This window comes from Dromaius novaehollandiae, chromosome 3 (assembly GCF_036370855.1).
Source record: "Dromaius novaehollandiae isolate bDroNov1 chromosome 3, bDroNov1.hap1, whole genome shotgun sequence".
Taxonomy (NCBI): domain Eukaryota; kingdom Metazoa; phylum Chordata; class Aves; order Casuariiformes; family Dromaiidae; genus Dromaius; species Dromaius novaehollandiae.
In genome coordinates, this window is record NC_088100.1 from 120,292,661 (window position 1) to 120,311,727 (window position 19,067).

General features: G+C 46.8%; 1 protein-coding gene and 1 long non-coding RNA gene across 3 annotated transcripts in view; one reads left to right on the top strand and one right to left on the bottom strand.

Moving 5' to 3' along the window:
- The window catches only part of LOC135327958 (uncharacterized), a 29,337-nt gene extending 12,982 nt beyond the window's left edge, over positions 1–16,355 (top strand). For both annotated transcript variants that reach the window (XR_010388643.1, XR_010388644.1), the window contains exon 4: positions 16,230–16,355. This is a non-coding gene — a long non-coding RNA (uncharacterized LOC135327958). The remainder of the gene's footprint in view (positions 1–16,229) is intronic.
- Positions 15,652–19,067, bottom strand: part of ISM1 (isthmin 1) — a 42,051-nt gene continuing 38,635 nt past the window's right edge. Inside the window, exon 7 of the mRNA XM_064509982.1 lies at positions 15,652–17,559. Within this exon, the coding sequence (XP_064366052.1) occupies positions 17,042–17,559 (518 nt within the window). The 3' untranslated portion in view covers positions 15,652–17,041. The remainder of the gene's footprint in view (positions 17,560–19,067) is intronic.

The following is a 19,067-nucleotide window of genomic DNA, read 5'->3' on the forward strand; positions in this document are numbered from 1 at the left end:
ATTACTAGCATTTCTGCGAAGTTTTTAAAAGCCCTTCTTATTCTGTTCCATCAGCCACGGTATCAGCGGTGGTCAATATTTTTCCCTACATTGGTACAAGGAGGAGTAACCAGTGGAAGAGTGAATAAGCTATTTATAAAACCTACTACTCATCTGCTTCTGATGACAGACTCTGGCTATCAGCAAAAGTGTGAGAAGTAAGGGGAGAAAATGTTATTTTAAATTTAATTTTGTACTTAGCTGAGCAGCTACATTTTGATCGGGGCTTTACTGTAAAAGACCTATTGCTGGAAGGTGTCCCGTTTCTCCAGTTCCTGGTAATTTGTGGCATTCGACTTAACGTCATTCCTTCTCTCCCCTTGTCCAGCATGCAAGCCTCAGAGATCTGGGGCATTTTCACTCAGACTGGTCAGGCTTTTCTCGTTCTTCTATCGCTGCTGAAGTTAGAAGGACGGATGGAAAGATTGTGCGGAGCGTCTTAAAGAATTATCTTTCCACTGTGGGCATTCGTCGCTTCAACTCAAAAGCAAAAGCTCTTTGATTTAGTGTAGGATTTTGTGTGCATCCCCCCTCTTTCTTCCCATATATAAATGGTATAAGGTATTTGCTGTGGAAGTGCAGGGCTTCAGAAGGATGAATTTCACTTCTATATTTTCAGTTGATGTCTGTTCTATCGATATGGTGGTCTTGTAATGCTTTTAAAATACTTCTTTCTTTTTTAATGTAAGCTAAATATTGACTTTCAATGGGAATAGGCAGCCCTTTATGTTGTTTGAACTTGGAAGTCCTTTGGAATGATAAACTAATTGGGCATTTGAACTCTTGACTGCGGTTAGTCAAAGATGGTCATTTAGTGTTGCATCACTGTTGGACAGGTCAAATTGTATCCATCTTTAAAACTAACTTGCGTATTCATTCAGAAATGAATCGGTTAAACTAGGTAGAAATTATGGTCACGCTCACACAAAAGCACTATTATGTCCTGGCTGTGGCTGGACCCTCTCTAGCTTGGAATAAGACTAGTCAGGGCACTACTGAGCTCTCGTACTTATGTAAACCTAGATTTACCGAAAACCAAATAAAAGCGCCGTCTGGCCCGCAGGGTGCTCTGGTGGTCACTACTTCATTGTCTGGAGTTTGGGTTGAATAACCACCTAAAGCAGCTTGCGTCATCTCACTGAAGAAAATCTTCCTCTCCAGCCTCACGTGTACTACTGTCAAAGTTAACAGGTTCATCGTGGCTTTCTGGGCGTCCGTACTGTTGCTTGTAATATCTTCTAATCAGGTTGCAAGGCACGGATGGTCGTTCTGCTATGTGTCTGTAGGGGGGGACTAGCTGTACGTGGTAGAAAGCATAGTCTTGTCTCTAAGTCCTTGATCAGGGCTGTCTATTAACGCTGCTTTTGGGCAGTTTGCGACCCAAGCTAGGTGTGCAGTCGCTTCTCCAGCCGTTCTGCCTCTGTCCTGCCTTGATGGCACAGGAAGGCGTTATGTGTGGAAATCCCATGCCTCTCCCTTGGGCCACCAGAGAGGCATAGCAGGCCATCAGGGCAATTAAGACCAATGACCAAAACTAGGCACCTCTGTCTTGTGCACTCTCCCTCAGCTTGTACATGACGCTTTTCATGTCCTACAGTATTGCGAGCAGAAACTAATTACTATCGTGTGAGGTAAATAGGTATGTATGCATGCATGTAAATTATATGGTGAACCAGATGCCATTCTCCAGACAGCTTTCTGAAAATGACTTCATATAGGAAAGTTGTATTTTTCATGCCTGGCTCTTGAACATTGTTTTTCAGTTACATGGCACTTTCTGTAATTAGCAACAAAAACTCAGGCACAAGAAAGAATACAGTGCGTGTTTGTTCCATGAGTTGGGACCATTTTGATATTTTGCAAAAAATGAAAAGCTCATTTAATACCAGCCCAGCTATTTATACCTCTTGCACAAACTTAAACATAACAAAAAATGCAACATAACTCATGAAGCAAAGGACCGTCTTTGCCAAGGGTAATATTTGTATTTGGAAACATGGTCTATATTGTATGAAGCAGTAGCCTTCCAACTGCCTCCAAGGTTTCTTTTGGCTGATGTTTATCCAAACAGTCTTGCTCTTCATTCATTTTAATGGCTGAGAGGGAGCTGAGTGTTTTTACATTAAGAGACTGGCACGGCTCAGTCTCTGATTTTTTGAACCGTGCTGAATGCCCTCTTCTGCTTCGCCGGGCGAGTGTGGAGAAGCGAGCCCGGCGCTCGGCAGCGTGAGGAACAGTGGAACTGATGTGCTCAGCTTTGACGAACAAACGCCTCGCTGTTCTGCAGCTCCCGAATTATTTTCCAAAATTTTTAGTTCCAGTTCATACACTAACGGCTCTATTCTGCCTTTGATTTTTGCCCTACATATCTTGGGGTCCTGTGCAATGTAAACGAAGGCGGAGGATGTCACGGCACTCTCATTTAAATGATACAGTGTCATTATAGGGAGTCAATGGGCAACTTGAGCAAAGCTCATGCCTATACCACAAGAAATGGGAAGACTTCTGAAAGTTTGGGAATGGCTGCACCCAGGAAGCATCTACATGTCTCCTCTGAGATTGCGCTGGTCAAGTAGAAGGTGGGAAACTTGTCATCCTTGCTTCTTAACTTCCTAATCAGGTAAAATGTGGGCAGTTCCTTACTTAATATGTGAGGCTGGTATCTTTGTTACTTTTTTCCCCTCTAAGAAGAGGTTAGAAAATATTCCCAGCTCTTTTCTCCCTGAGTTCTCTTTTTAAAGTAGTAATAATTCATAATAGAATACAGTAGATATTGTATTGCTGTCCAGACTACAGGACTGTATTTAACCTGTATCACTTCATAAGCTTAGGTCATTTTGGACCTACATATGAAGTTAAGCATGTGCGTAAATGATTGCAGGACAAGATTTTTAGATCCTTGCCCTGAAGAGCCCAAGACCTCGAGATGTATTTCAGGGGGGGTCTCTTCAACACAAATAACTAATGTTTTGGATTTGTACTATTAGAAATAAAGTACAATTGCAATACAAAGCAGTGGGAGCAAGGAGCAGTGAAGACGTGAGTCATTTCAATGTGAGTCAAAGAGGCTTAATAATAATGGAAACTTTGGAAGAAACAAAGAGCAGGCCACATTTCTTTGGTTTCCCCATCTGTCAGTTAGGTAGCACATTACCATAGACCTCACTGATCCTGACAGTATCGTAGCAGCCATTTCTTCATGTGGATGAGTTGTTCTTGAAAAATGCAGCTGGCACAGACTGCTCTTATTTTTCACACAAGGAATGCAGGTCTTCCTGTTCCACATATTTTTCTTCAATGAACGTAGTTATTGTTGTCACTGCGAGGAAAATCCTATGTCTGTCTGGTAAAATACTTTAGAGGAGGGAGATAAAGCACAAAATCTTTTTGTTGTAGCCGCGGATTTCCTCTGCAAGCCTCCGCTTCAATGATTCACTGCTCTTTTCCAATAGAAATGCAAAGCTGGGACTGATATTAATTACACTTGGTAATCCTGGGCTAAATCCTTGGCTGCTGCAGTTCACGTGTCCAGCGGCACCGTCGAAGCTGGTTTAGGCTGGTGCTTGTGGTCGAAGTTGAAGCACATCCCCTCGTCCCATCTCTGTGTGGTGCTACCGGCAGCCTCGGAGGAGGTGTCGCGCCTGGGGCTCCTGCTCCCGCTGCGTGGCTGGTGCCCACGTGCGCTTCCAGGCAGCTGTAGCGTTTCTGTAGTCCGCTTTAGTGGCTGGGTTGCAAAGCTGAAGGCATGACCTGGCAAAGTCTCCTAAGAAGGCACCTGCCAATCCATACCGCAGGTTGGAATCTGTGTGGGGTTTTTTGTTTCATTTTGTTTTTCTTCAGGAAAACTCTGTGCAGCCAGTAGAGTCGTAGTAAATGTCGGCAGGGTTGAAGCAACCCGATTTTTCTTCCCTAAAGTTAGAGCCACTGTTCATCTGTGCAACTTTTTCGTGTATGAAATGAATACAGAGACCTGTGTTTTGGGGGAGAGCCACACGATGGGTAAGTGCAAAGGAATTCTGCCACAATTTTGTCGTGAATTATGTGTTGTCTGAAGGATTTAACAATATCACAAAGTTCATCGAGAACAGGAAGTCATTTTCCTATCTTTTTTTGCCAGCAAAATGAGCAAGCTGCTTAGCTTCCTTAAAGAAAGTCCAGCCGGTAGCTGTAGCAGTTCTGCCTTCCTCATGCTCTTGTGTGTTTGCTTTGTTCCTGAATCCCAGATGGATTTCTGAAAATGGCACATGGTTGCCAAAATGTATCTGAAGACACGTATCATCAGTATGCACAAATTCTAAAGAATGCAGCCCCTGGAGCTGTGTGTGATTTCATCCAAAGTGACTTTCCAGCTACGCTGAAACCTTTCATGTCTCTTGTGCAATCTGCAATGCTAAAGCAAACAATTCGAGTGCCAGATTGTCATAAGTATCTGAATACTTCAACTTATTAAAGGGCCACCATCTTATCAAAGTGGAGAAAAAAAATGAAATCTCTCAGAAGATCATGCTGCTATAAATACTCTTAGGTAGATATAATCGATTTCTCTCCCAGACAAAAAACCATCTCTAAACCTATCAAAGATTTTTAATTGAAACACCAAGGTGCTATTGCCAAATCTTTGGGTTTCTGTAACCACTGGGCCGCATTCTGTTCTCTTGCAGTGTTAAATTTCTAGGGGTGCCAGCAGAGGTTTTCTTCAGTTTCCCACCTGGGAAACAGAGAAAAAACTTTAGATTAGTGATGGAGCTGTATAGTGTCATTACTGAATTTTCATTTTGGATGTGGCAGCTTATATAATTTGAGGTTATGAAAATGACAAAAAACCAGAAGCGGATGCCTTATGTACTGAAAGTTTTCGAAAGAGCAAGTTGGCAGTAGTAGTAGTAGTAGCTGTCAGTAGTAAACAGCAGTCAGCAGTAAACACTGAAATTGAATCAACTTAAGGCATTTGGGGCTGGTGTGCCCAGGGGATGGCCACGGGACTACAGGCAAAACGCAAAGTGTGTGTTTGCGCAGAAATGATCAGCCATGCACATGCAGGGCGAGGAGCATCGTGTCGGGGTTACCGTGAACACGAGCGTGGTCAGCGCTGTGCCCCCGTGCCCATGTACAGGCACAGCAGGAAAGACTGTGCCGGCGGGTACAAACCGCAGTGGTGGTGGGACGAAGGACCTGGCTCAACAGCGCATGCGTGTGTCATGCCTGGGGGTAGGCACCACATTTTAAGGAAAATGAGAAGAAATGAGGAAGTCGGCAGAGCGCGAGTGAGAAGATGCAAGCCTAGGTGAGACGTGAATAAGGGCTTGATGCAGTGGCAGTCTGCAGCTACGTGAAAGGGCTGCAAGGAGGGAGGAAGCGCACTGCTCTCCGTGTCCCCTATCAGCAGAGAAGGGTGTGCTGCCTCCGAAGCAGAAGACTTCGCCAAAGCCTCCTGGTGATGGAGATGGTTTGCTCAGGTGTGGAGCAAAATCTCCACCAGCAGAAGCTTCTAAAAATACGTGGAACAAATCTCCGCCGGAAATGCTGGGTTTGATGTGCTTTAAGGCAGGAGGATGGACCAGATTCCCGCTGAAGGTCCGCTGCAGCCTGGTGTCCTCTGCTACAGTCAGTGACTGCTGTGGTGACGCCTTTTGTAGCTACGAAAAGTGGGCGACTGCTCAACACAGGGCCTGCGTTTTTCGTCACCTCCTTTTAGAGGCTTTGGGACTGAACACGAAACGGTAGTCAGGTTTCAAGACAATGAATTAAAGTAGGTCACACAGCAACTTTGCCAACTGAAAGCAGCAAACCAGTGATGAATTCCATATAGTCTCATGTCTCTTTGGTAAAGGCACAATCTCCTTTGGTGTTACACGGTCAGTAGTTTTGTGGCACTTTTTTCAACTTAAAAGGAGATTTTGTTTTTGGAAGATTCTTCGGTTGATTTCTTTTTGTTGTTGTTTATTTTTGAACAAATTAGGAGGTTTTTTTGTTCAAAGGCGGTGCTTGCATTCTGGTTGGAAACTCTTTTTTCCTTCCTCGCCGAGGATTTCAGCTGGATCAGCTTCCTGAAGTGAATTCCTGAATGAAGAGCGGCGTGAATGCAAGTGCCGACAGGCGAGAGGCACCGCGCGCAGCTGCCTGCAGGCGGGGGCAAGGGGAAGGGACTGTCTGGGCTCAGACGAGCAAAGCACGCGTGACCCTCGGGTGCCTTGCAGAGGGTCTGTCTGTAACGTCCAAGGAGCTCTCGTCCTTGGGAGGTGGGAGCGATGGCAGGGTACTGGAGAGGATTTCCAGCCGTCGCGGGGAGCGGGTAGGCCACGGTGGCCGTGCTGCACCACGGCAGGGCCAGCTGCACAGGAGGGCTTCGATAGACCCCGGGAAACGTCTGCGAAGAAAATGCGTGTTCTCGGTGCTTTCATCATATGCATGCTTACACAACTGTCTCTGTGAGTCATCTTTTTGGCTTCTACGATTACATTTAATGAAATGAAAGCTGAGGTTTGGTCCCGCAGAGAACAAAGCCCTCCTGGACGCAGGACTGCATATCATCAAGCCACTCCGTGATCGGGCGCATTCCCGAGACAACAAATGTCTTTGCAGACTGTTTACATCTTGATTTTTGTACCGTCCAAGGTTCAGATGATTTATATGGGCTCTGCTTTTGAGGCGCAAAGTGTATTTAATGCATACGCGGGCTTCTGTCTCGCACAACCTGATTGCTTCTCAGTTTCTGTCTAAACTGATGGTGAAAATGAGGCACATCACTGAAATTACAGAAAATACCAGCATTAAAAACATGCATGTTCCAATGATCTTCCATAGTACTGCTTACGCCTTCAGAAGAAAGACAGGTATCTATGAGATAAGTAATAAGGAGTCCGTTCCCAGTTTTGCTGTAGTCCTTTCTGTCCAGCTTTGGCCAGGTTGGTTTCTCTTGACACCATGGTTTTCCCTAAAAACCATGAGGATAAGGAGGACAATATTAATTTCCCTGCTTTAAGGCTGTGGTGGAATTAAACTCATGAATATTTGGAGTGACTGAGACTCAGTGGAGAGACTGAGCTGGACTTACAGTAGCTTTGCATTGTGGTAGATTAGTGTGCTGAGCACTGGGAGCACGGCAGACCACTGCAAATGGTTACGATCCTGCTGCCTGAGCTACTCGTCCCACCTGAAGGCATGTTCGGACTGAATGTGTTGGTTATGGAAAGCGCCGGCTGACTACTGACTTTGTTTTTAACGCAGTGCTCACATGAACAAGGCTGTGCTCGTAGAAAGTCTGCAGCTTCTTGCCCATTTTGTCTGGAAATTATGCCAGTGGTGGAGGAACGCTCCCAGAAAGGGGTTGTCCAAGCTTTGCTATATGGGTATAGTTAAGCTAACAGCCCATAGTCCCCTGAAGCCCTGTAGTTATGTGCCAATACTTTAATGAAGTTTGCATTACCATTGCCTATGGTTATGTGCAAGTTCCTTTGCATGGGAGCACTAAAAGGCCTCACCCAGATGTGCCTGTGTGGGGTCACGAAGCAGCAGGACAGCCCTCGTGTTTGTTCAGGCTTTGAGCTCTTTGTCTGACGGCTCCAGTCTATGACTGCTTTCTGTAAGGGAGCTGCCTGTCCCCGAGAATCGGACGGGGACCACCAAACGGTGTGCGATAGCTAGTGCTGCCCCGAGCCCGCTTCCCTGTGGGAGCATTTCGGATGGGGACGTGAGGACGTGGGAGGGCTGAAGTTGCCCGTCGCAGCCCCACCGTGCAAAATGCACGGAGCGCTTCACTGGCCGTTTCCTGCTTCACCTCCCTCCTCTCCCTTAGTGAAACCATCTCGCCTTTCTTTTCCTCTGCCTGCCTTTGCTGGCGCGAGGGACGACGCTCGGCGCGGAGCAGCGTGCTGCCCAGGTGCGGAGGGGAGGCCGGGAGCACCAGCGCCAGGTCAGGGGAGCTGCTGCGGGCGCCCGGCAGGCGTCTGCCGAAGGAGGGGAGGCACCTGCGGACCTGGTGCAGGGATGGGGCTGGATTTGGGGGCTCTGGTTTTGTTTTGTTATGGGCTCCTCTGTGACCACCACCAACTCTGAGAACTTCCCTCTATTTCCAGTTCTCTGCTTTCTGAATCATTTGCTCTGCAAAGTTTGATTCACAAAAGTGCTCTGAGGCCTTGGGTGTGAAATACTGTGACCAAAGACGACCAAAGTTCTTTATTGCATTGCACATTTTAAATCATGGAAAAATTAGTCTCAAATACAATAAAAAGGACTGTTTTCCAACTGCCTGTCAGGATCCCTTCAGTCTCACAACTGTTTTCGTGTGAAGCAGCGAGTGTAATGCTTGTTGATAGCTGTTTGTTTCTTTGTTGTCTTGAAGTCACTGGAAGCAATTTGCAAGTTGCTCTTGCTCAACCTCTAGGAAGAGAAGAGAATGGAAAATCTTTAATTGTTTCTCTTTGCTAAGAGCTCTTTCCCAAAACAGAATTTCGGGCTTAAGATAAACAGAGCCTTGCTATTGACTTTGGTGGGTGAAGGAGCTAGCCCCTGTTGCTCAAAGTGCTCTCCAGAGCTGACAAAGAGCAGAAATGGGGGTGTTGGTCCCATATCCCTATTGCTGTGCCCATGTGTTGCAATGTCCATCTGTGCCACCACCATTGAAGGCAAAGGTTGTTAAGGAAAAAGTCATTATATAAAGAACAGGATCATCTGTTATTTGATACGCCGTGTTAGCAAGGACTGTCTTCTCCACCAGTGTGATAGTCCCTTTCAGCTGCACTTCCCCCGAGTTGTCGGTCCCTTCGCCACCGCTTTTTATTCACCTTGGGTGGCTCTGCAGTATTCAAGAAGTGAATGGGCACACGCGGGGAGGCAGCAAAGCCACCACAGATGTGCACGCTAGAGGAGAAGGAGGACATTGACTGAACGTCGTCCAACCTCGACCACAATCGCATCTGTCATTACTAGCTCAAGTGGCTTGAATACTTCGATGAAGCATTCAAGAACTTTTTGATCCATCAGGGTTTGTTTTCACAGATTGTTTTCATGCATATGCTCCCCTTCATTGAAGGAGGGAGAGCATTTGGAGCTGCAATGCAATGGCAGCATTTTTGAAGAGGTTTCAAACCGCCGTCTCCCCATGTACCTACGCAGGGACGCTGAGCCGAGGTGGAGGAGAGACACAACAGTCTCTCGGGCATTGTATGTCTCCCACAGAACTAAAAGCATCACAGTTTGTTCCTTTTGACTTCCTGTAGACTGTCTAATTATATGAAAGAGCATCACTGTCCATTTGGTAAGAAGATGTATTTTTAGCTAAAAGTTTTACCTAATGCTTTCCTGATTTGTGTGGTTTTTTGCTCTTTTCTTCTTTTTTTTTTCCTTGAGCTGGACAACAATGTGATCGTCCTCCAATAATCCGACACGAAAGAGAGCCCATATGTATAGAGTACCCTCCTCATGTTGGAACCGACCCAGAGGAGACAAATGCTCTTCATGCAGGAGGCCTGGTTTAGTCTCATCCCGTAAAAATAAAAGCCTGGTGTGAGAAGTGTCGCAGGATAAGTCGGGGCAGCACAGTGGCAGACTGAGCTATGCTGCAAGACCTGATTGCTCACAAACACAGTCGTGTTTGTGCCACCGCGCTGGTGTGAAGGCTGCACATGCAGCAGGGGAGCGATAGGCGAGGTGCTGGCAGGGGTCCCCAGCAGCCCCAGCGTGAGCAGCGAAGGGGTGACTTAACGTGATGTCTTTGAGGGGAGGCTTTAAAGTACAGTCCCAGCTGCTGGCAGTCGGCTTTGCTTGAAAAATTCGACCGGTGGGTAGGGAAAGTAGGAGTACCGGTATAGAGAAGGGGTCAGCAGCTCTTGGCGCTTTTGAGGGTTGACCCAGGTGGTGGATCAGGTGCCAGCAGCCTCAGCCTGTGTTACACCTCCTCTGAAAAACCTGCCTCTGCCCGGCTCCCTTTCCACTGGGCTGAATTTGGCTGTGTGGGGTGGTAACGGCTGCTGTTCCCCTTCCTTGAGGGAGGGGGACAGACAAGGAGCTGCTCCAGGCTGGTGGGAGAGCAGCTGTACACGTGCTGGGTGTGATGGGGAGTTGCACTTCTGCGCTCTGCGGGAGAAAACTGTGAATATTCCTGGGAGAAAATTCTCTATCAAATATACTGTTACCTATTTAAAAATCTCATTACAGAGGCTTTTGCAGCTCATGATATAATTCCCAGCCTGGAGGTGTCCTTTGGACGAGGTGGTTGTCTGAGACTCCCCGTCCTTGCAGACCTCTTCTACGGCTGGGCGAACTGGTCGGGCCAAAGACCCACATATCGAACCCCAGCTGTCCCTGGTGCGTCCCTTCAGCAAGGGGGAGGCCCAGCTCTCTGGGTGGGTTCCTGGTGCTGTTTTCACCCAAGGATTGAGGTGCTCAGTAGTGTTGGCGCTTGTTGTCTGTTGTCCTGCTGAAGTGCATAAGTCCCTGCTGGTCTCCTCCCCTCCTTGGTGCTGGTGGTGGCCAGATGTGGGGCATGGTGCAGCTTTCCTTTTGCCTTGGGGAAAGAAGCTGTGGGGCAGGCCTGGCTGCTGCAAAAACAGCTCTGTCTTTCTAACCAGGCCACCTGACCGAGTAACGACAGACGCGATGGTGGTTGAGGTTGGACGACGTTCAGCCAGTGTCCTCCTGCTCCTCTAGCGTGCACATCTACGGGGGCTTTGCTGCCTCCCTGCGTGTGCCCGGCCATGCATGAAGGAGGACCGGGCAGGTCTCCCTCGCTGCGGGGGACGCCGGCTGCCCTGGCAGCACCCCTGCTCCGTCATGCCCCCAGCAGCACCGGGAGGGCAGTGAACCGCCTGGCTGGGCCTGTTCACACGGGTGTGAGAAAGAAGCGTGTGTGTGCATGCAAGAGGGACCTTCAGAGCAAAAGCCACATTAAATTGCAGGAACACTGACGGCCATGTGACTACGGGCATGGGCAAAACATAGCTATTTGTCAAGGTTAACCACTGCCATCGACCTCTTGCAGACAGCTAAAAGCTGTGGTGCAGCCACCACTGTGCTGTGGCCTCTGTGAGCATGAGGCCGTGGGGGGGTGTTGTGCGGGAAAAAGTGCTCAGTAGCTCCCCCCACCCCCGCCATTTCACCTACAGGCTGCACCTTTTAATTCAGCTTTTCCAGCATTGTGTATGCAGAGGGGGAGTGCAGAGTGCGGCCCCGCACTGGGGCTGCCCCAGCCCCGGAGGTGGGCACTGCTGCTGCTGGCCTCCGTTTCAGGGCTGGCTTTGCTCCTCGGGAGCGTGTGCGGCTTCAACTTCAGGGGCAGGCGGACGGGCTGCCTACGGCTGGTGGAGGCAGAGGCCGGCCTGGAGGAGGTGCTGGGAGCGGGAGCTGGCTCCTCTCCGCTTCCCCGGCCGTCCCATCGCGGCCTTTCTGCGTCCACCACCCTGGTGTGCAGACGCTGCCCCTCGCTCAGGGCATGTTTCGGGGTCGTACCAGAGCCTTCCTCAAATCAATGGAGCGAAGTGCAGTTCAACTCCAAGCAAAGTATTGGTCAGGCCTGTTATAAATAGCAGACTGACATTTAACACACGTAATGTTGTTTGCCCAGTTTTAAGAAGGAAATATTATCTAAGCCCTCCTTTGAAAGCTACAGCCACCCACACTTCGTCTTGTTAGGTTTGGCTGATCTGGCCCGCGTAATATTGCTATCGCTTCCAGAATAACATTCTGAATCCTTATTAATTGTGCATTTTAAGGAATGAAAAGCTTCTCTGTGTGCTTAAACCCCCCCCCCCTTCTCATTTTGTGGTAGAGCACAAATACAGGAAAAATTTATAACTCCCTAGCTGATAGAAAATTAGCACAGTCATGAAAGGCGTAGGTGGCTTTAGCAATGCGGCTGAAAAGGGGAAATGTCTAAACCTGCTACTCAGAAAGCTAAGGGCAGAGTCGCAGGATGGCTTCTGCCAGGTCGGCTTCCCGTTCCTCCTCTCCCCATCTGCCTGCACAAATTGCCTCATCTCTCCACGCAGGCCAAGGAGGAAGCGCTCTTCTGGAGGGCTGGTCCTGCAGGCACGGCGCTGTGCAAGGTACTGCTGTGCAGTGCAGGGCTGGAGGATATCCTGAGTTAGTTTACGTACATATATGTATGTATATATAAATATGCACATGTGTGTGTATTTTATATGAAATATGAAACCAGTCATTTCTTAGCCAACCCCCTAATTTGTCTGAAGCAGTGCAGGCATGATGGAAACTGCCCACACATTTTTCCATTGGAAGTTACAAAGGGAATGGGCGTGGAAGTCGGTGATACGAAAACACGCTCTGTCAGCTGCCACACAACTGTCATGCAGCCAGGCAGCACCATACGCTCGCACCAGTTTGGCGGAAAACCCGTGGTCCTGATGCTGGTGCTTCCTGCTGGTGCTCCTCCTGCACGTGGCCTCTTTCCTCATTGCTCCGTGTACGTGTGCACGGAGGGGATGGGATAGGGCTGCACATGTGCTGGTGGTGCGGTGAGCAGGTGCTTTCCTCTGCCGCCCGGCACGACAGCCACAGGTGAGGGGCTGTGGCACCGGGGCTACCGGGCCAGCAGGAGTGTCCCCTTGCTGGCCACCCACCTACTGCTGCAGTCCCATGCCGTGAAGCAGCGGTTTCTCCAGCCGGGAAGGCCACTTCTCCCTCCTTCTGGATGCAAGGAGCACTATCTGCTGCTGTCTTGACATTGTGCCTGTCCTGTTGCTGCTCCTGGTACTCGCTCTAATGTCCCTTGTGCTATTTAAACCTCTGCCATCGGTCTGGCAGGCTGACTGCGTGCTTTTGTAACCCTTCTGTGTCTAGTGGTGCTGAGGAGTTACCCTGCCAGAGAGGCCAGGACATACCATCCGTGAGCACCCTAGAGCTCCTGCGGCCAGCCAGGGTCAGAGACGCCACCTTGGCCTTGGTGTCACACAACTGCATCAGCCGGGCTGAGGGCAGCCCTGCTGCAGTGCCGTCCCGTCCTATCCCGCGGGATTTGTACGGGCTGGTAGGTCTCGCGGAGATGCCTTTAGGACAGAGCTCAGAGCGGCTGGTTATTTGTTGTATCGCTCATTCACGGCTGCGCCCTGTGTTCATCCCTCGCTCAGCCTCCTGCTGCAGTCTCACCCCCACCGCTGCAGACCCTCTGTCACGCCAGCAGTGGCTGTCGTGTTAAATACCCAGAAGACTGACCTGGCATTGGCAATGGGAGCCACCAAATTGCCCCTAAAACGATGGGCGGGAAAAGATCGCTGCTAGAGAAGGAAAAGCAACAAAGTAATTTCTGGTATTACCCAGCCCTACCACATTGAAAGTGTCAGGTGCATCAGTTACCCAGTGCAACCGCCCCGGCAATCTCAATGGAAATGCTATATATGGAGAAGGCAATTCTGTGAACTGAACGGCATTTTTTGAAAGATTGCTGTGTTGACAGTGCTAACCGTTTTGTACAGCGGGGGGAAAAATGCAGCTGGTAACTAATGCGAAACTGTGGGGCTTCGTGAATGTGCGTATGTTTTTGTTTATCGCTATATTGTCCTATAACCATATGCATCGCTGCGGGTGATGTTAATGGAATTTTGCTGCTCAGCAGCTGTCCGGGCAATGTGAGGCCAGGCCCACTCATCCTTTTAACTGTCCAAGGTATGTATTTAATCCATTTATGGCTGCCTAAGGGCACAGCTCCACACATCTTTCTCAGCGGCAGCGCCAGCTTTCGGCATTCCCGCCAGCTCCATTCTGAAACAGTGCAGTAATCTAGATCTGTCGATTGATCGAGGTTAAAAGTATCCTGGATTATTTGAGTGATTCACTTTACCGCACAGCCAAACAGTGCTGCTGGCACAAGAGCAAGGTAGCACAGAGGAATGAGAGGCCAGAAGGTGCAAACACCTTACACTGGCTCTGCTGATGAGAAATAGGTACATGGAATTGCTTGGGTATTAGGAAGTTGCTGTGAAGTCCCTATTTTAAGTTTCCTTTGGGAAGCAGGATGGCTACTGGTGGAAGAGTCTCTGAGGATCACTCAGTGTTGAGACCACGAACCTTGTTTAGTTCTGGTCCCTTCCATTTCCCTAAAATTTTCGTTTGGGTTTTCGAATATGCCTGGTCTGCGGTAACTAAGAGACAGAACAACTGCTGCTTTTAAATAGTAATCTGTGCCTGGTAGGATAGGACCACGGCCCCTTCCTCAGGTTTTATTCAGATACAAACAGCTCTTATAGATTTAAGAGACTGAGCAAAATTTGGCCACTCTAATGCCAACACCTTGTTAATGCCTGCTATACAAAGTCATTCTGGGTACAATTCCAGGTGTTGGAAAGGAGACCAAAAAAAGAAAAGAAAAAAGGGGGCCAGCCCTGAATGAATCATAATGTTTTATAAAATAGTATAATTTTGTTTCTACTAAAGACTTTTGCTTAAGACAGCAAAGTGGGAATACTCTCTGGATCTGTGCTCCAGGACCAAGCCTGTGGAAAGCTTGGTAGCTCCCATGGAGGTTTCAGGCTCCTTCGGTGATCCTAGCTTTGGCAATGCATGAACAGTAAGACTTGAAACTTTGTGCATCATTTCATTTATTAGAATAACTTCTCCTTTTCCCTGATGCTTTGTTATGTTCCTTATTAATGATGTAGTAACATTTCTCGATAGCACCATAATTTACTAATCCATAAAATGGAGGAATATGTTTTATATTTCAGGAATTGTGACTGCCCTCTCATTGCCCTCCCAGAGAAACATGAGACTGTTATTCCCTCCCACATTGCTAAGTGAGGTAAAGAGCAGGGCTTTCTCCCCAATATTGCAGAAAATACCTGTCTTCCCTATTAAGTAAGTGACTGATCCTGGAGTTGCTTATGCCTCTCATCCATCTGCTGTCAATTTAACTGGCTCAGCTAGCTAGTGGCTCCTTCTTACGACCTTGCAAGAATTTACAAAAGTTGGTTTCTATAAAAAGGAAGAGGTGATCTCCATGTTTACCCTCTTGCTCAACTAATCATGTTTGGTTATTGCCAGCTAGTGCTAGAATATATCCACCTCGCCCTCAACCTCCAGTTTGAGACTGCATCTGGGAAGATCTGAGGAATCGGCCAAAATTCCCAGCTGTGGAAGTTACCTCCGTAGATTAGTTGCTGTTGCGTATGTGCAGTAGCTTTGCCTGGGCTGCTGTGTTTCTGGAAATCTGGAGCGTGAGTGAAGCGCTGAGACTGTGCAGCCTGTCAGACGAGGTCCAGCAGATCCGTGGAGAGCCTTTGCTGCAGGCGCGCTGCGCCTCTGCTCAGAGCTGATGTCCCAGGCGCGGCACGCTTGCTCCGCGTGTGTCAGTGCTGGGGGGACGCGGACGCTGCTGTCCAGAGAGCGGTAGGCAACCAGCACCCCAAAGGCCAACAGAGCTAGTGAAAGGATTTATGGCATGCATGTATGTACATGTATAGTAGAAGGAACTGTCGTTTGTTGCTGTCCTGAATCTTTTAGCTAAAACTGACTGTAATGCAAGATTGGCTTATACCACTGTGTGAGGTTCCACATCCAGGGCATGTTTGTGTATTAGCCCACATAACCCGAAAATGCACATTTCTCTAGTGACATTTAGCCCTGGTGTTCCAGATGAACAAATCGACTTCCAGAGAGACAGGCTTTTACAGGATGGAACCGTAAGTATTTATTTACCCATGGTGTAACTTTTATCTTTCATGAAAATGCAGATATCAGCTGCTTAATTACAGGATTATGTATGTAAACTTGTACTTTATAGAAATTTGGAAGAAAAACCTCTGCCTAGCTTAATCTTTGCAATCAAGTTCCATCTACATGAAGCCTTTCATGTTATTGACATAGCCCATGTGTGACTTGCTGTTACAGTTTAATAAATACTTTACAAAAATAATGCTAGCTTTTAAAAAAATTAAGAAACTTTAACTCACCAATAGTTCCTCCCAGACAGTTTCTTTAAAGAATAGCTTCTTCCATAGGATACTGCACACTCAACATACGATTAAAAAGGGGAGAAAAGGCTAGCTGCAAGCTTTATCCCAGGGAGCATATTTAGAAATGTATATTCTGTTTGTCCTGATATTTAAAAAGATAAATTTCTTTCTTTTCTTGAAAGAAAGAAACAAGCAGATCTAAACACTCTTCATATTAAGAACTGGAAAATAACTGGAATTTTTTTTTCCTTTGACATGGTTTCCTTTTCTGGCCTCACTTCTCCAAAGACTTGCAGCACGCTCAGGTCACTGACAGCTGCCCTGAAGATCTGCTCCACAGAGTAAGAGCTAACCCCTGCCCGCTGTAGCTCCATGTCTGAGAAGTCTCCAGCAATGGGCCGTTTGCGGCTCTTGCAGAATCACTGCACCAACACTGTTTCTGCTCCGTATGAAAACCACAGCTACCTCTCCCTGCAGTCCTAGCCCAGAGGGAGAGCAAGCACCTGAGCCAGGAGGTAACAGGAAGAGTTCCAAGACAGAATTGCTAGTAATGGTCTGTATTTGCTTTTAACCACTACCCTTCCAAAAAAGCCTCTTCCCTTCTTAGATATGGCTAGTCATGAAATCAATTACAGAGAAAACGGATGCTGTTGGTGCAATAATCTTTTAAACCATTCCCATATGGAAGAATACATTCTTCAATCCTATTGTTTATAATAACTTTTAAATATGTGCCCTCCTCAACTGGGGCCTTAGGCCCGATGCTGATGTGAGCTGCCTGTCACACATCACTCTTATGATATAGTTGGGGAATAAAATGAAATGCACATTATTAAACAAATATTATTGCAGTATAAAGTCCTACTAGGACAAGTTTTATGTATGTCTGTTTGTAAAAATAGGTATGTGTGAGATAGAGAGATATGTGTATATAAATTACACACACTATGAAAAATATTTATGTATTATATTACAATTATATACATTCATTAGAAAGAAACTGATAACCCCTATCAAGGAGATAATGCAGCAGCCATTAGCAGTTCTTTGGCATCCAGGAAACGAATGCCATCTTTTGTTTGAAGAGGAGGAATATCTTTTCAGTATTCCCTTGCTTCTTGAAATTGCTTGTAGTAGTCTTCATCTGAAGGGTTTTCTGTACACTTCTGCCCGTTGTTTGGAGGCCGTGCTTCATTGTATCGGCTCCAGTCACCTTTGCATATAATCCAAGGCAGAATGTCCACTTTGTAATGGAGTTCTGCTGAGAATTCAATGCTGATCAGGTTTGGTGTACCTGCCCCTTTTCCTCTGGTGATCAGCTGCATGTTATCATCATAGCAGCAGTGCTGTGCTGCAAGTGTTGTGCTTTCCAAAGACAGCATGGAGCGGATGCAATATCGGGCAGTGGGTTTATAGATCTCCAGTTTTTCCTTTGGACCACTTGCATCTTTCCAGCGAAAGTTTTTCCGCTTAACCCGATCATAGATTTCAGCAGTGCTGTATGCAACTTCTCTGGGGTAGGCGCATGGGCAGCTGGGAAGATCATTGACCACTTTATGCATATATTTCTTCAAGAACTCACTTTTGCAGCTCATCCATCTTTCACAGCTATCAGTATCTATTTAAAGGCAGGAAATGGAAACTTAAGATACATTATGCAGCATCCTAGTTTGTATGACCAGTCATAAAAAAATGAGTAAAGCCTAACTGCTCAGCACTAGTGCTTTGCTTAAGAAAGAAAGGGCAGTAAAAGCTTGCCTCACTGCCTGCAATGTGTTAATGTGCTGTTTTGTCAGATAAAGACATCAAACGTGGCTGGCTTTTAAGAGCCCCCGGACCCTTTAAGTGGCCTCCAGGCCACTCTGAATTATGTTACAGTTCCATGCCAGTAAGGGTCTTTGGCATTTCTAGTACCCGGCAAATTCCAGCTAAGTCTTCTGGTATCTCAGTGAGGCGCAACAGCCACTATCATGGGTTTACAAGCAGCAGAACTGAAATAGGCAAATCACTTTCCCTAAAGTTACACGGTGATCTGAAGCCGGTCTCCAATTTAAAGCCCTAGCTTACACAGCCTTGTTAAGACAGCAAACTCAGTGTTGAAAGGTGAAGTTCCTAGTGACACTAGAAACACCAAGATGGCAAGCAAAGCCCGGATTTTCTCAATTTCATTATTAAGCCCTAATACAGTCTTTCTTTTAACTAACTGATACTTTTTCCTCTTTAGTTTCCATCTTCCCAAAGGGGTATTTCAAGCAGCTGTAGCTCAGACATGGAGGCTGACATCTTAGCTAATGACATCTCACAAATGCCATCAGAAGTGATTCAGATTCAGAAAGGGCACATGTGACATAATATCAGCATGTCTGTACATTAGTAGGCTTTAATGGCACCAGAGCCATGACTCATAGCTTGGATTAGAGAGATTTATAGACTAGTAGTATATTTAACACTGACACTTTATTATTTGCAAGAGTCTTGAGAGAATCCAGTTAAATGTCTCAGTTTGTTTTAGGTGGCTGTATCATGCCATGGGCTTGCTCCACACCTGCTTAACGGGACTCCGGAATAAAGCAAAGATTTGGACCTAAAACTCTTACTGCAAACATACTTGCAAAATATTTACTTAGTGATTCGTATTCTGTTTTTCTAGCTCTTTAAAAAGTCATACCCCATGTCATTAACTATTGTGCTCTACTACCACAGGATGGCCGTGATGGATTACATTATTTATCCATTAGTAGTTCAGCATCTAGTGTCTCACAGTTGCCACACTATGGTTTCATTGGAGGATGAAATCAGAACATTATAGTGCTTGGGTGGAGTTTTAGATAGATATCTATGAAAGATCAGTATCAAGTCATGCCCTACAAAATTGCTTTGGCTCAGCTGTAAATGTTATTCATGCTCATAAAAGTCATTGTATTTCTTTTAGTGTGACAGTTGTATCTAAAATACTTCTATAGTATCTTCCATTCAAGGCTATTTCAGCAAAATGCTAAACAGCGTTTGATTTCTCTCTCTGTTAGTGTGGAGCCTTACAGCTCTTTTCTGAACTAGGGGAGCAAATCACTATTTTATAAAGAAAAAGAGGCACAGATGTTTACTAAGAATTAAGAGGAGAAAGAC